The sequence below is a fragment of the Coturnix japonica genome, chromosome 3, assembly GCF_001577835.2.
Source record: "Coturnix japonica isolate 7356 chromosome 3, Coturnix japonica 2.1, whole genome shotgun sequence".
In the NCBI taxonomy this organism is placed as follows: Eukaryota; Metazoa; Chordata; class Aves; order Galliformes; family Phasianidae; genus Coturnix; species Coturnix japonica.
Genome location: NC_029518.1, coordinates 77,691,975 through 77,709,525, shown reverse-complemented (window position 1 = coordinate 77,709,525; position 17,551 = coordinate 77,691,975). Strand labels below are relative to the sequence as shown.

The window sequence follows — 17,551 nt, the reverse complement described above, 5'->3', positions numbered from 1 at the left end:
TAAAGTTTCCCGTGCTTCTTAAATAATGATGTATTCATGTGCTTTTCTGTGGCCTCTACCTACTTACTATTGCCTATTTTTGAGACAAAGTATTCTTACATATTAGAACTTTAAGAAAGACTTTTTTATAACCATTTGGTCCACCATCATCTGCAGCATCAGCAGTTACAAGGCTCACTTTGGACTCCAAAAATCAATAAAAAAATAAAAATAAAATGAACAATGCATACTAATTCACAAAGTATGTGAACTTAGAAAAAATCACAAGGAGACATTTTCAGTTTCCTGCACCAAGTTTCAGAGTTTGTTGCTTCAAAACGTACTTTCTCTTGACTTAATTGTAGTATTTATTTCAGCTAAATTTAATTTCAAGTAGGTAACACCATGAAAATATTAGTTCCAAAACTTTGGATCTTCAGCTTAAACTGTCATTTGATGGGCAGTCTTGGTAATTGAGTGTCTCACCTACAAAATGCTTTTCTTAAATACTTCTATTATTACTTCTTACCAGAAAATTCTTAGCATTTTCTTCCTATGTTTTGACCTCTATCAGTTCACATGTATTCCTGAATTCATTACATATGTTTGCTAAATATACCCTTATCTGCATTCCATTTTTCGTCCCTCTTAATCTTGTGGAAAAAAAACAAAATAAAAACTTGGCATATTCCCTAAAGATAAACACTTTCACACTGCTTGCATTTAATAAAATTTTCTTAACAGAATTATTTTTAGATTATTCAATAGGACTGAAGAGAAGCTGGCAATAATGATGATCATTCTCTTTGCATTTCTGCTAACCTCCATTAGTCTAAAGTATAGGTATCTTATTGTAATCATGCACTGCGGATGCACATGATGAAAAACAATCAGTGGATTTGGCTTTTCACCTGACAGAGTGCACAAGCTGAATCAGAGGAATTCAGTGAGGTTTTTAGTTTTGTTTGTTTGTTTGTTTTAAATATTGTGTGTATATTAAAATATTTTTTTAAAATACTGTGTGTATATTAAAATATATGCACATATATTAAAAATAAATGCTGGCAACAGAAATACAACAACACATAGAAAACAAAACACGCAACCTTCTCAGAAAATTACAGAAACAGCTAGTACTGAGATTCTGAATGCTGTATATGACTCTCAAAGATTCACGCTGACATTTGAGATGGCAGTTTTCCATTAAGGTCAGACATAGGGACAACTCTCATTTGCTCTCCATAAAAGTGGATGAGCAGTGAAAAAACACGCAAGGTTATGTGATAACAGCATCCTGAGAATTACTATTCACTTGACCATTTTATGACTACAGACCAATGAGAATCACTAGACACTAAAGTAGTTGCAGGTAAGCTACTTATAAACTGAGCACTATGAATTTTTTCTATCAAGAGTGACAGAAATGTAGAGATAGTGCACCTTCTCCCTTCACCAAAAATTCAAAACAAGTTTTCAATAAAAGTTTTCTTGGAGTTCAGCGTTGTAGTTTACAGTAGGTCACCAAATAACATAGTTCTTATCTCTCTAGCATTCAGGTCTTTCAAAGCTTAACACACTTATCCAGGTTCCATGTAAATATTAACTATTATTGATTCATGCATATATAGTCAACTTCCCACCTATTAAAAATAATAATCAAGAAAATGGTAAGAAATATGTAATACAATTTTTAATATGTTGTCTTTAGCTCATGGCAGGAGCAATCCTGATCTCTGACCCATGTTTATAATGGGTAATATAATTTATATGATTATATAAATTATTTATATAATAAATTTTTATAATCAGATTTTTGAAATAACTGAAATGGTTTCTCCTCCTAAATTAATTTTAGGCACCAATTTCCAACTTTAAATTTTGTTCATGGAGAAAGTTGTGTGGTGCTTTGTCCCAAAGAACATATGACTCTACAGAGCTCGGAATCAATAAATCAGAACTGCAGTATCAAAAACTAGATGCAGGTTTAAAACTTCAGAGGTTTTAAAGAGTTGCATAAAAATATATTCTCCATTAAGCATTTATGAAGTCAAAGTTCACTGCTTTATCATTTAAAATTTACTAAGACACAGAGATATGTAAAATAAATTGCAAAAAAATGCTACTATTAAAAAGGAGTTCATTTGTCATTACTATTTTCCAACCAGTACATCATGTTCATTAATTTCTTGGCTAACACATAAGCTGAAGCCAGTCAGAACTGGTAAGAAACGAAATGTAAATCTAACTATTCAGCTCACTGAAGTCTTTGGTCATCAGACTTAGAAGCACTGTAGTATTAGCAAGCTCTATAATTACACATTTGCTGATTACATTTTCTACAGTCTTTATCATTAATACAATTTCCCATTTTTTAGAATAGATCTGTCTTTTGATTACATTTTTAATGATATTTGAAATATGAATTGACCAGGCTACATTGTTTCATCCAGGATTTAGTACAGTGAATTTCAACATCTTTATTATCATGAATACAATGATCTGGAAACAATCTTACAATATATTAAATAATCTTGGAGGACAGTGAGGCATGTCAGTGGGAAACAGCATTAGCACACAAGAATTCACACAGTAAAATAGGTGAAACCTTTAGCTGAAGAAACAAATCAAACATGAAAAAGAAATTAAACTGACAAAAAAAAAAGAAAAGAAAAGAAAAGAAAAGAAAAGAAAAGAAAAGAAAAGAAAAGAAAAGAAAAGAAAAGAAAAGAAAAGAAAAGAAAAGAAAAAGAAACATTGGAACCATAAAGGTGGCATATTTCTATAGCATTGGTTGTTGTGTGTACTGGAGCCTTTTCTCTCCTAAATGGAAAAGTTTCATCCAGTCCAATATGACAACTTTTAAATCTAAGTGTTAAACAGTAATAATTAGGGAATATTCTCCAAGTTGAATTCTGTGTATCCTGGACTTCAGTAAATAAATTGGACTGTATTCATTGTTAGGTCTATAAAAGTTAGTTTCAATAGGCATCAGATCCTATTACATACCAATGCTAATGGAGAAAATAAAAAACAAAAACAAAAAACCAAAAAAAAACAGAAACACGCTACTGTAAAAAAAAACAACATGGATGAGAGATTTTATTCAGTACAGCAACTCACAAAACCTAATATCAGAATGCCATAAGGAAAGATGCTGCAACATTAAACTTACATTTCTGTATTCCTAGATAACTTAGCTTTTTCAGCAACTTAATTAAAATTGTTCTAAGTATCCTGTCGTTCTAAATGTTCATTTGAGATGAATTTTATGCAGACACTTGGAGCTGTTATTCTCACTCAGAAATTCACAAGCCAACACTTGCAGCTCAGCCCCCACTCCTCACCACACATGCACACAGTGCTCTGGGAGAGATTTAATGATGATGGAGGAATGCATAGTTCTGTGAAGGTTAGGAAATGTATTCAGATGGGCAGATAGCACATTGAAGAATTATACAGATAATGAACAATTCTGAGAGAAGGATGTTCCAAAGAAATCTAACAGGCCAGCCTTAACACTGTTAGTGATTACACTATATTTCAATTAATGACTTGATCATTAGAAATTGTTGAGAGAAATTAGTAAGATAAAATAGGAAGGAGGCTTAAACTAACATGGTGAAATTCACAAGGAGTGCTGAAACATGGAGAATACTGTAATGCTTACAGATATTTACATCAAGGATGTTTTTCAAAAAGGAAAAGCCTGGAATACACATCTGTGCTGAATATCCAGAGGACAAATAACAAATGAATTATTTGCCTGACTTTGACTGGAGAAGAGAAGGCTGTGAAAATCCCTCCCATCCATACAGTCCCACTGCAGACTTACCACTCACAAGTTCTATAGCAATTGAGAAGATCTTTCAAGTCAACATCAGGAGATATCTTACAGATAGTGTCAAACTTTCAAATGCAACAAAATTCACTGCAAGGGGTAAGTTATCTATATTCATATGCTTGAGTCAATTGAAAAAAGAATTGTCACTCAACTCCAAATCACTTATGAAAAGGCAACAAATTGTCCTGACCCAACAACTTGGTCTGAATACAGGAAAATCACTGTAGCTTAACAGCAAGTAGATAGTTAACATTAATTTTAAATGAGAAAGTATGATATTGTCAAGTAAACATGAATGGAAATATTACTTCTCCCATGAAGGAATTTCACAAATATACAACTGGAAGCAAATTACTGATTAAACAGGGTTGTTTTAGCTTAAATCTATGAAGCTAATAAACACTACAAACTTACGGAAAAGATAAAATATTGCCTGTTTTCAGCTAGGACAGAACTGATTTTCTTTATAGCATCTGGTGCAATTAAATGTTTTGGCTTTAGGAGAAAAAAATGTTAATAACACACTGATGTTTTAGTTATTACTACAGTACTATACAGAGCCAAGGATGTTTCAGTTTTTCAGCAGCTTGGACTGGCATAATAACAAAGAGGATGGTAGAGCACAAGGGGCTGGGAAGGAACAGAACCAAGACAGCCGATCCAAACTGGTCAAAAGGATTCCATGCTTTATTGCATCATGTGAGAAAATGATAAAACAGTAGAGAGTTGACTGGGGAAGGGAGTGGGAGCACTTTCCAAGGACTGGGTGGCATTGATGTCAGATGGCAAACAGTTGTTTTGTGAATCATTTATTTTGTGTTTTATAATTATACATATACATATTTGTTAATAGAATTACTGCTATTTCTCCATTCTTTTTCTATCTTAATAACATACTACTACCTTTTCTCCCCACCCCCAGTTCTCTTCCCTGTTCTATTGCAGGAGATGGGAGTAAGTAAAAGGCTGTGCAGTGTTTAGCTGCTTGCAGAGTTCAACTAGAACAAATACATATAACACAAAATAAATGAATGATATCTAATCTGTATGCTCTAAATAACTTTTAATATAAAATTACCAGTTTGAACTCAATCCGTACTGAAAAAATACCTTCATCCACATATTAGAGACAAGACATATATCCTCCTACTATTTGATGTTGAACTGCTTTTTCTAAATGCTTTTAAATGATATAGGAGTATATTCAGCAAGAAAACAAGGAAGGGAGAACTTCACTCAATAAGAAAGGAGGAATTACTTAAACTGAAATTAGATTCAGCTGCTTGCCTCCTCACAGTTCCTATTTTTCGGAACATGAAGCTCTTTCTTTTAAGTTGTTAATGAATAAAATGGTTTTGAGAGAAGAGAGACTAAATTAGAGAGGAACTGAGACAGAACTGGGTGTTCTTGTTCAGTCAGCAGAGAAGGAGAACTAGAGCTCCCCTATTTAATAAATAAATAAATAAATAAGCCCTCATTGTGGTTTATCTCTGGGCAATGAATGAGTAATGTATGAGTAAGAGATTTGATTATGAATAGACATAATAACATGCTTTTGGAAACCAAACATTTGCTCTTACTTAACTGTTCTATGTATATATTATGTTAAACAGTTTCCCATTGTTTTGTCTAATACTCCAAGAATTTGGGAATGAGCTAGAATAAAAAAAAGTTTCATTTGGACGGCCATAAACAGAACTGCTGACACCAAGCAATGGAAAGTAACCATGTCAATTTTCTCATAGTATTTCCACATTTGCATATTATTTCTTTATTCCTTCAGTTTCCTTGGGGAGTATGGGGGGAAGAGTTTCATGCTGTTGCTAGTAATGATGCTTGTCACATAAAATATTAAAGTGACAGTAACAAGTGTATATGCTACCAGTAACTTTCTCACTGCACTGCTGGCTACTTCACACAGAAGGAAACTGTTTAAATGCGAATGAATAAACATAAAGGACTAATCACACAGCAAGACTTGTGCTTTGCACCACCTTGTGCAGTTAAAATCAGCTATTTCCTTATGCTAATCATTTAATGCCATCTGTTGAAATCCTGCCAGCCACGTCTTAATGAAATTATTGACTTTTTTTTTTTTTTTTTAACTTTGGAGTGTCATTTTTATGATCACCATACCTACAAATTTCTTCCCATGTCTGCATACCAGCTACAGTTTCTTATAGCTAAACAAGAAAAATCATCTGAGAAGCACAGCTGAATCATTACAAGAGATAAGTTAGTATATCCCTAAAGGAAATGGGACTTCTTCTAAAGTAAAAAGATGTGATTACTTCATTTCTTACCCTGAAAACACTATTTACAAGAGAGATTTTCAATGAAGTAGTTATATTTAATATGCTGTGGACCATAAAAATAAATCTATTTGTATAGCTACAGAAGCCAGAGTCCCATAGTAATCTCAAGTCCGCCCTTATGTATATCTGAAATATTCACACACTGCAGATGAAGCACCAATAAGAATATTACATGACAACAGAGAGATTGTCTTACTATACGCTTTGCAGGATGATTGATTATACATTTTCTATGCTTCAGTTTCTCAGCTCTTTAAGCCATACAACTGCTGCTTAGCATATTTTTTGTAAGTTTTCTGAGAATGTAGTTCAAGTTAAAAGATGCACATAATTAAATATAAACATACATGCATATGCATACATACGCAGAACATGCAAATGCACGTCTTGAATTACCAGCCTTCTCCACGCTTTTAGCTACATACTAGCCACATACTAGATTACTTGTTACATGCTACCACCTACATAAATTTTTCTAGAGCATCCTACTACTGAAAGTACATCCAAGTGACTGTAAAAGGAGTCTGGCTAGACTCCTCCATCTTGTAGTCATATCTTTCTGAATTTTGAAGATACTCTTGCCTATGACACATCTGCAGGCTGTTACACAGATGTGTCTCTTTCCTCCTTCCTGGAGGAATTGTGCTGCTAGTGTATGCTGCTGCTGAAGGTGCTATTTGGCAGCAGTATGAGCCTAGCTCCACAGTCAGGACTGCCAACTTGTTTTCCTGAAGAGAAAAGCAAGATGACTGGTTCTGATCTTATAATGTTTTGCTAGCACAGGTGCAGTGAATCTGGGAAAACAAACAAACAACACAACACTTTTCCATCTAACACAACTACACAGACAAAAACCTCAGGGCAGACATGATTCGCACAAGAGGATGATTACTCAAAGTGCTATGGGTTTTACTATCTAAGAAGGCAGTTTAATTATGGTAGTGAAATATTTTCTTTTACAGGTAGACATCACTCTGTAGAGGGGTTTATTGCCATTACTGTACAAGCAAGCCTGCTGCAGTCTTGCTAGTTCTGAAAATCACTTATAACACTGAAATTCTACAAAAGAAGCAAAGACATTTTAGATCTTGCTAAAATTCAAAGGCAATAGTAAATAAATGTTTTAAGATCAGCTTCAGAAATAAAGACCTGAATAATCTTCAGCTTAAAAAAACAAACAAACAAAAAAAAAACACAACCAAAAACAGCTTCAATGGAAATACTGTGATTACTATATCACACATACCTAAGGATAATCCCTCTTATTTTATCTGTACAGAACACAAATATATATTATATGTATATATATAGGTGATATTATGCTAAACATCACAAGTCCTGCTCTTCTTTTATGTTTTTCTCTCTCAAGGGAAACCTTATTGCTCTTTACAACTACCTAAAAGGAGGTTGTGGAGAGGTGGGGCTGGTCTCTTCTTCTAGCTAAGAAGTGATTGGACAAGATGCAACAGGCTTAAGTTGCACCAGGTGAGGTTCAGATCAGAATTTTAGGATGATATTAGGATGAATTGAAACAGGTTACCTAGAGAAATGGGGGAGCCACCATCCCTGAAAACGTTTAAGGAAAGAGTAGACATAGTACTTAGGAACATGGTCCAAAAATTGGACCTTTACTGTTCCCTTAGAACACTGTAGTTCCTTTTAACACTGCTTAGGTTTCCCCTGGAAGTGTAATTTTTGTGTGGAGTAACAACATGTGGAACAACAAAAAGCGATAGTTGCCAGAAGATAAGATGAGCTTTGGCAGTCCCTCTAAAATATCTCAGCTCCAGGCCCCCGGCAGGCGTCAAACCTGCAGCTGTTTCTATAATGGCATATGATGGTATTCTAGCACCATTCCTAATATACTTCTATATGTGCCAACTTGCAAACTCGAACCTTGGTTGTGAGATATATTTCCTTAAGAATTTTCTTACTATTTTTACAAGTTTGGATTAGTTGCAAGATTTGATTTGTCTGTATTTATCACCTAAGTCTCAAAAGAGTGATTTTACCATATTTTACACTGAACACCATACTGTATCTCCTTTAGTTTTATTGATTTCAGTGCTCTCACTTTCAGATTAGGTTGCAACTCATCAGTTAAAAGGTTCAGAATGTGGTATGTGTTTAATAACTTCTAAGAGCTGCCTCTAGAAAATTCAGTGAATAAAAAATCTAAGTTAATGAAATATATAAGTAGTAAATGGTAAGGTAACACATGAGAGAACTGTGAACATGATAAGTGGAGAATGGATCTAATCACAGAAATGCTAAGTGCTTTCTGAGAGGTATCCAGTATTCAGTAATGCTTATCCTGGCTGAAATTTACTCTTTGATATCTTTTACAATAATACGATTGATCCATGCTTGTAAGCCTTCAAAACGTGTATTGAAGAGAGTCTGTCTTCTTGATTGGTGCTATTTTGAGGAAAGTACAAGATCAAACTAATGAGAAGAATCACTTAGATCAATTTTTGCTTGAGGGAAAAATATCTGAACTGGAAAAAAAGTTCATAATTAAGACAGAAATTTACAGACTTTAAAATTGGATATTATAGTGGATATTATTTAAAAAGAAATATTGATTGCATGTCACATATAATAAAAGAGTGCACAGGATTCTTCCTCTCACTGCCAGATATTGTTGCTCTTGCATTTGAAGGATGGATGTGGCTTGGAGAGAATTTTCTTTATTGTTTTGAAGCAGTTGGCTCCAAGTATAAAGAAAATATCATGCTGAGCTACTGGGAGCTGCATTCATTCTCATTTGAAAGCAGGCCATGCATTCAACTTTGCTCTCAATTTCCAAATAATCCCAGAAATATGCACCACACATGCTGTTTTAGGCCTCTGAAAAGACTCATACTGGTAAGCATTCTCTAGTACATTCATCTTATTAATGATCTGGGCTTCTCTTTCTTTTACTTTAGTTTCTAATTTTGTACACTTTCCAGTAGAAAAGAAGAAGAAGTTTGCCAGTACCATTAACAATTAACATTGATTCTTTTCCTTTTTAATTTTTATTTATTTATTTATTCGGGTAGAAACATGGCTTTCCCCTTGAAACAAAGTGAAAAATAGTATAATCACTGCAAATTCCATCACTGCATTTTCGGAAAGGATCCCCAGATAAGAAACAAAAACAAATGAACTGTCAGCATGATAATACTTGAAATAAATGATATAACTGGATATTGTGAGCTTCAGCACAAATTCTATCATTGAGAACAAGACCTGAATATCCCATATTAGATCCCATATTAGCTTATCATCAAAGCTGGCTATTATTCTATTTCAGTCATTCGCACATACAACTTAATACTCCAAAGGCCCTTGGAAATAGGAAGCACTGAATTTACTTTTAGGGCTCTTCTTTCAGTACAGCAACCAAAGAGGAAAAAGAGAAGACTTAACAACAGCGAATGTTAATTTATTTAATATATTCTACTACATTTATTTGGCTCTAATTAAAGCACAAGTTCAGAAACAGAATATAAACTGGAGACCACTAAAAATGGTACAGACTATTCAGTTCAAGTCAATTTAACTATAAAACAACTACAGCACTGATAATAAATAAATATTACCATGAAGCAGCAGTGTGCTCTTGCAGCTCAGAAAGCAAATGGTATCCTGGGCTCCATCAGGAGAGGGGTGGTCAGCAGGGATAGGAAGGCGATTGTCCCTCTCTACTCTGCTCTTGTGAGGCCCCATCTGGAGTACCATGTCCAGGTATGGAGCCCTCAGTACAAGAAAGACAGAGAGCTGCTAGAAAGGGTCCAGAGGAGGGCTATGAAGATGATCAGGGGGCTCCTATGAGGACAGGCTAAGGGAGCTGGACTTGTTCAGCCTGGAGAAAAGGCTGTGGGGTGACCTCATTGCAGCTTTTCAGTACCTGAAGGGAACCTATATTTAGGAGGGGAGTAAACTCTTTGAAAGGACTGATAATAGCAGGACAAGGGGAGATGGTTTTAAGTTGAAAGAGGGAAGATTTTGGTTGGATGTTAGGGGGAAGTTCTTTACTGGGAGAGTGCCCGATCATGGTGCCCAGGGAGGTTGTGGATGCCCCCTCCCTGGAGGTGTTCAAGGCCAGGTTGGATGGGGCCCTAGGCAACCTGATCTAGTAAACGTGGAAGTTTGGTGGCCCTGCCAGGCAGGGGGGTTGGAGCTTCATGATCCTTGAGGTCCCTTCCAACCCAGATCATTCCATGATTCTGTGTGATTCTGTGTGATTTTGTGATTAGAAAACTATTTTCAAAGACACAGTGGAGTTCTCTTATTCAAAAACTTCAAAGACTTGGCTGGTCAAAGCCATGGCCTAATCCAGCACTGACAATAGACCAATATAAAGCAAAATTTATATGATTCTATGATCATTTTCCCTGTTTCATGAGACCTTTAGGTGTAGACCTTTCACCACAACTCTAATGAGGTCTTTGGAGATAAGGTGGACAGCAGAGGAAACGATTCCAACTCTATAACTTTTATTTTAATCCATAAAAGACTGTTATTTTCTGTTTTCAAAGAAATTCAAGAGTGGATGAATATATAGCAAGCATACCTGACATACACAACACTATATAGATCAGATTTATCACAGATGAGCTATTTTTAATGTTAGGCACAAATAAAAGCTTTGAAAGCTTACAAATTTTATGAGAAAAAGACATATCAATATTTAATGCTTTTTTATTTATTTTAAAATAACCTTTGGGAAGGGTCTTCACCTTATGCCTCAGGTAACCACTTTATCTGACCATTGAACTGTGACCTATCTAGTAGTAGACAAAGAGTTGGGGGGAAAAAATAAATAAATCTTGTTTTTCTTCTGAGTTCTGGCACTCCTTGGAAGTCTGGTTACAGCAGAAGAAAAAAGAACAAGATGAAACTTGAAATGCCACTTTCTCTCTACAAATTCTCTAACATAATATCTAATCAAAAGAACTACACATTGAATTAGACAGAGCTACCAAAAGTGATAGTGACAACACAAAACAAAGCTTTTACAGCACTCAAAATCTGAGGAATAATATTTTATAAATGTTTGACTGTTTCCTAGCATTAGTGTTTCCTATATAAAATTACTTCCTTAGCAGCAGAAAAAGAATCAGTTTGGAGGACCATAGTGGCCATTACCTGCTGCTACACCGCAGTAAGTTTAGAGGGAGAAAAAATAACCCACTGAGGGTAGATCCTATTAGTACTATTTTTCCAGAGCAGACACATCGAAACTTTGTGAAATGAACACTGGACTCTAACGGTGTCCTGCAAAACTGAAAATTAGTATTTCAGCATGAAACCCTCAGAGAAAAATGAAGCATCTAGTGTAATACCAAGTACAGAAAGAACATTTTTTCATTGATATCTGAATTCAGTTTTGTATAATACACTGCATCATAGTTCTATTTCCTTATCCTTGGGAAAGTCAGAAGTTAGGCTAAATTATACAGATTCCATGTTATTTTCAGCATAATTTGTACTACTTCAAGATATCTGAGTGATATAAAGATTTTGACAGGATGTGCCAAGGCTGACTTATATCACATACTGTGAGTGCTTTTGACAAAATTATTTGTTCCTTTCAGTTTATATTTAAGTAATCTTGGGTTATAATAATTTCGAAATGCCAGTGAATGTTTGATTAAATACAGGCTGAAAATCCCTGCACCTCTTTTCACATTTACATGAATTATAAAGAGAAGTATCCAGTCCTGCACTACTTATTGTATCCATTACAATCACTTCCTAGTGTCAAATAAAAAGTGGTAAATATAAAAATAAACATTTAAAAATAAATGCACTTCATTTAGAGGAAATGTAGAACAATCTGCTCCTATTTTACAATTTTTCCTTTCTAAAATCTCATGAGCTGAAAATAAATAAATAAATAAATAAATAAATAAATAAATAAATAAATAAATAAATCCTGACACTCAGGTGTTGCACTGATCAAATATTTATTCTTAGGTGCTCCTAGAATACAAAATTCAAGCTAAAGAATTTTTTTTTTTCATAAGCGTAAACTAATTTGTGAAAGATGACACCAAAATAGCTCCAGTTTTAAACCAAATAATGAATATGAATACATTGAAGAAAGAAGATTTAAAATACACTGTTTTGCATTTATGGACCAAAATATAGGGTCAGATTTATTTGTTACCATATATTTTTTTTAAGGCCAACAAAGTTTGTCTAAATATTCAGCCCTCCCCCCAAAAAATATTTGGAGTGGATGGATGATGAAAGATAATGATGTAAAAAATTATTTTGCCTTACCTAACAAAACAAAACAAAAAAACAAACAAAAAAACCACGATATGCTACAATCTGCTGGAAAAGTAAAACGAAGCAACAACATTCAATGATTTCATCTAAGGTCACATCTGTCATAAGGTTGTTTACATTATTTTCATTTGGTCAGGCTGGAAGCACTGCACGGATAACCCTTCTTAAGATAGCATGATCTCTGAAGTCACTAGGAAGGGCCTAAAAGGCACATTTGAAAAAAAGCTCTATGCATTCATGACTGGAAGAGGAGGTTATTTATTTATTTATTTATTTATTATTATTATTATTATTATTTATTTTTTATTTTTTCCACTTTCTAAATCCAAAACCAAACATATCAAATAGTCTTGGTACCTAAAGTTGTAGAAGTGAGGAAAAACCGGCTATGGTTCAAATGGTTCAAATACAATGAAAAATGAAATCTGATTATTTTATATGTAACAGATTATTTTCCTTAAACTACTTGCAAAATACTATGAAAAGTTCTCAGAATTCCTATTATTCATTATACCTACCATGTGTAGGTTGGGTTGGATTGTCTTCTGAAAGTCTCTCTAGGCCTCATAACTTTGTTATTAATTAGCTAAATTATATGGTATTCATTCCTATGGCAGACAGTTGCTTTAATTAAAGCATTTCAGTTAGTAGTTTCCTGAAGCTTTGATTCAGTGGCATGTCTGCCCAGGATAAAACTGAATTACAGCTCCCAACTTCTCTCTCATTTCCAATGAGTTTTTTAATTTTAAACAATGTGTTTAAAGACAGAAAGATATTTCACATAATACACAATTCAAGCACTATCCCAGAGGGTATGTTTCATATTCATTTCAGGAAGAAGCCTGTAGGGTGGTTCATGTAATTGATTCCTACATAAGTCAAGAAAACTTGGACCATTAACAATACCACTGGGTAAAGTATCCCATTCATCATTGCTGAAAGTAGCAGCACTATCATAGCTGAAAGTAGCAGCACTGCCCACAGTTAAGGCAGTCTGACACTTATCCATTACTGAACACTTTTCATTACTTGCTATATCATTTTGCCAAACAAAACAGTACAAGCATTCCAAAGCAGATCCTCAAAATAAGGAGACTCTAAAAGATACAAGATTTTTGTCTTTTCTCCTGTTCATAGAAGCTGCTTTTCCCTCCCTTATTTTTTCAATTACTCTTTTGTTATATCCTCTGTACCGTTTCTATTCTCCAATTTGCACATAAGTTGTGTTCAGAAAACTTACACTAGTTTTGAGGTCAGTTATGTATTATCCTGATAAATTCTTTAACAAGCCATACTCCTATTATTATTTTTTTTTTCCTCTTGTATGATTATGAATCTTTTCCACCTCAGATTCTGGACAACAATGCAAATATTTAGTTAAACTACAAGAACCAGTAAGTCCTGGAAGTTCACGGGCCATTTGTTGCACTAATTATGTTGAATATTAATGAAATTTCACAAATTCTAATGCAAGGATGCAAAGGAATACAAGTGGAAATTGAGCCACAGTTTAGGAGGGATAAATTTGTTTTTTGTAATATGAAAATATTAATGGCCATACACCATTGCTGTTATCGTGTTAAGAAGGAACTCCAAATATGTGAATCAAGACAATTTACTTTTTCTTGTGCCATTTTAGAATGAGAGACTTCCTTGTCTGGATACAGTGGAATTTAAATTTTGTTTCAAAAGAATATGGCAAATAACCAGGGAATTGTCAATGTAGCTAAAAGAAGAGACACAGAAACCAGCATCTGATTAGTATTAGAACAAAACGCCACTCAGTTATAAGAAAATAAATTAATATATTAACTAGGATATCAAGTAAAACAAACAAACAAACAAAAAACCCCAAACATCTAGAATATTAAAAGTTAGCAACAGTTCTCTTAAATTTTGCATTCAATATCATCACTTCAACCATTTATATTGGAAATTTTTACCCTTATTTTCCTCTTGACTTCTCCCTTAAAAGATGTGATCCTTACAGTAACTGTCAAAAGGAGTAGACAGCTACAGGATTAGTAATAGGATTAGTAACACAGGATTTCTAACCTCACTCAACAAGGACTAAAGAGTTTAGAACAGTTTTTGAATCAAGCTTCAAGACACTTTGACATTTACCAAATATTAACTTGTGTCCATGTATCTGCGAGGATGATGATGATGATGATGATGATGATGATGATGATGATGATGATGATGATGATGATGATGATGATAATAATAATAATAATAAACAGCATTGTAACAAAATAACTGGGAAACTTGTTCTTTTGCATTAAATGTTTGTTTTCAAATGAAAAGATATTCAGATCCATATGTTATGCTAAAGCATTTCCATTAGCTTCTTCTGTTTTCTAGGAGACTTAAAAAATACAAAATTATTTGGAAATGACATTGCAGCCTTAGCTTCAGTTCAGTACCCTGATAAGTCCGATGAGGATGAAAAGCATTACTTCAATATTTCTTACAAGCCTTTTATGTTGGAGCTATGGCCTCAGTGGATGAAGAAAGATAACTGTCATCATCTACCTGGACTTGTGCAAAGCATTTGACGCTGCCCCACGTGATGACTTTGTTACCAAACTGGATAAAAATGGATTTGATGAATGGACCAATTGCTACATAGGGAATTGGCTGTATGGTCGCACTCAGAGTTGCAGTCAATGGCTCAGTGTCCAAGTGGAGAACAGTGATGAGTGGCATTCCTCAGGGATCAATACTGGGACCAGCATTATTTAACATCTTTGTAGGCAACAGTGGCAGTGGGATCAAGTGCAACCTCAGCAAGTTTGCAGACAAGTAGAAAGGGTGTCAGCTGATGAAAGTCTCAACATGAGACGGCAATGTGCACTTGCAGCCCAGAACACTAACTGTATCATGGGTTGTATCAAGAGAATTGTGACCAGCAGGTCCATAGAGGTGATTAATGTGAGACTCCACCTGGGGTACTGCAGCCAGTTCACTGGCACCCAACACAAGAAGGAAATAAAGCTGTTGAAGAGGGTCCAGAGAAGGGCCACAGAGATGATCAGAGGTCTGGAGCACCTTCCGTATGAGGACAGACTAAGAGAGCTGGGGCTCCAGCCTAGAGAAGAGAATGCTCGGAGTGCCTCTGTAGGGTTCCAGTACCTGAAGGAGGACTACAAGAAAGCTGAGGATGGTCTTCTTATAAGAGCATGTAGTGACAGAACAAGGGAAAATGGTTTTAAACTGGAAGAGGGTAGATTTAGACTAGATATTAGGAAGAAATTCTTGACTGTGAAGGTGCTGAGGCACTGGAACAGGTTGCTCAGCAAGGTTGTGGATGCCCCCACCCTGGAGGCATTCAAGACCAGGCTGGATGGGGGCTTTGAGCAACCTGCTCTAGAAGGAGGTGTCCCTGCCTAAAGCAGGGGGTTGAACTAGATGAACTTAAGGGTCCCTTCCAACCCAAACCATTCTATGATTCTATGATTCATCTCTGAAAGTATATTATAAAGTTATAAAATCAATACATTCAGTAACGATTATTCTTGTCTCAGCAGCAACAGCTATTTTTTAAAAATAAAACTACTACCTTAAGCTTCACTATTGCACATAAATCAAAACACATAATTACATAGTGAAAATATTTTGCTTCTTTATTATATAACCTAATAAAACACTTTCTTAGTATTTGATATTTCTGCAGATTGATTTGAGACCTAGATAACAGTTCTGAGCTGATGTATTTATTAGATGCAGAGCATAATATGTAAAATCTATTGAGTGTATTAAGGGAGTTTTGCTATGCTATAGTTACATAAGCTATAGATTATACATATGTAGTCAGAAGCCTTCAGTATCCAGAGTATGATAATCTTGGACCACAGGAGATTTCTTTGGTTACAAGCTTTTGCAAACATAATGCATAAACTACCTATTGTCTAAATTTTACAGCACATTAATATCTGAATACAAGATACAAGAGTATATACACATCTACAATAATAAGTTTTAAATTATTAGGTTCTCTTTATGCTATATGCTTTAACAGTAATTCTGGAAAGGACTGGAACACCAATGTGAAGGATTTTCACTAATGTTCACTAACGCGAACAACCCTGGGGGTGTTCAAGGAACGACTGGATGTTGTGTTGAGGGACATGGTTTAGTGGGAGCTATTGGTAATAGGTGAATGGTTGGACTGGCTGATCTTTTAGGTCTTTTCCAACCCTGGTGATTCTGTGATTCTGTGATTTTTATTTTTATTTTTCTAAATACTTGCAGTGTCAATATTGAAAAATGATTGTTATTGCTGTGAGTTTTAAAATGTCCAAAGTGATATGTGGCTACATCATAAAATTGCAATAATTAACTCTGGATTTTTTTTTTAGTAGCATTTTCAATATGTCCTTAAGTGTTATCAAATACAATTAAGTTCACATAATGCATATAACACCACTGCTCTGAAATCTTAGCAAATGCAAGTCTCTTAATTATAGCAGTTAAATGACAGTATTCTTACTAACCTGCAGTGAAAAGTTCTTCCAGGCCCATCAACACATACACCGCCATTGTGACACAAAACTGTGCTGAGTGTAGGTTCACTGCAAACATCAATATCAAGTTCACAGAACTTGCCAGTGTATCCAGTCAGGCAGATACAAGCAAATTCATTAACCAAATCTTGACAAGATCCTCCATTAATGCAGGGAACGGATTCACATTCCTGAGGAGAGAAATAACAGTGCATTGACTACACTACTATAGCACTTTATTTATTCATCCATGTTTATAACAAGTACAAGAAAGTGTCCGGAAATTAGGAAAAGAGTGATAGACGTTTTTAATGTCTGTTACACAACAGCCTCAAATTTCAATCAATTTTTTGTTTCTATAGAGATGCTTTTATTACTGTTCATACTCACTTCTGAAACAAGTTTTTACTCATTAATCTTGTAGAAATTCAAATATATTTTATATTAGAAATGAAAGAGATTTGAGTGCTTCCTATTCATTCCTTTATTAAAATTTTTAAGCATGTTTTCAGCCATATTTTATAGACTTTTTTTTCTCAGCTTTTACAATAGTACCATTATTAGAATAATACTGGACAGAATAAATACATTAACTAAAGCTTATGGACCTTATTTTCATTTATAAA

The 17,551-nt window shown here is 34.6% G+C and overlaps 1 protein-coding gene across 2 annotated transcripts in view; it reads right to left on the bottom strand.

The window, feature by feature from the left end:
• Nucleotides 1-17,551, bottom strand: part of EYS (eyes shut homolog) — a 771,550-nt gene that overhangs the window by 359,247 nt on the left and 394,752 nt on the right. For both annotated transcript variants that reach the window (XM_015859149.2, XM_032443873.1), the window contains one exon: nt 16,917-17,116. In XM_015859149.2, the coding sequence (XP_015714635.2) occupies nt 16,917-17,116 (200 nt within the window). The remainder of the gene's footprint in view (nt 1-16,916; nt 17,117-17,551) is intronic.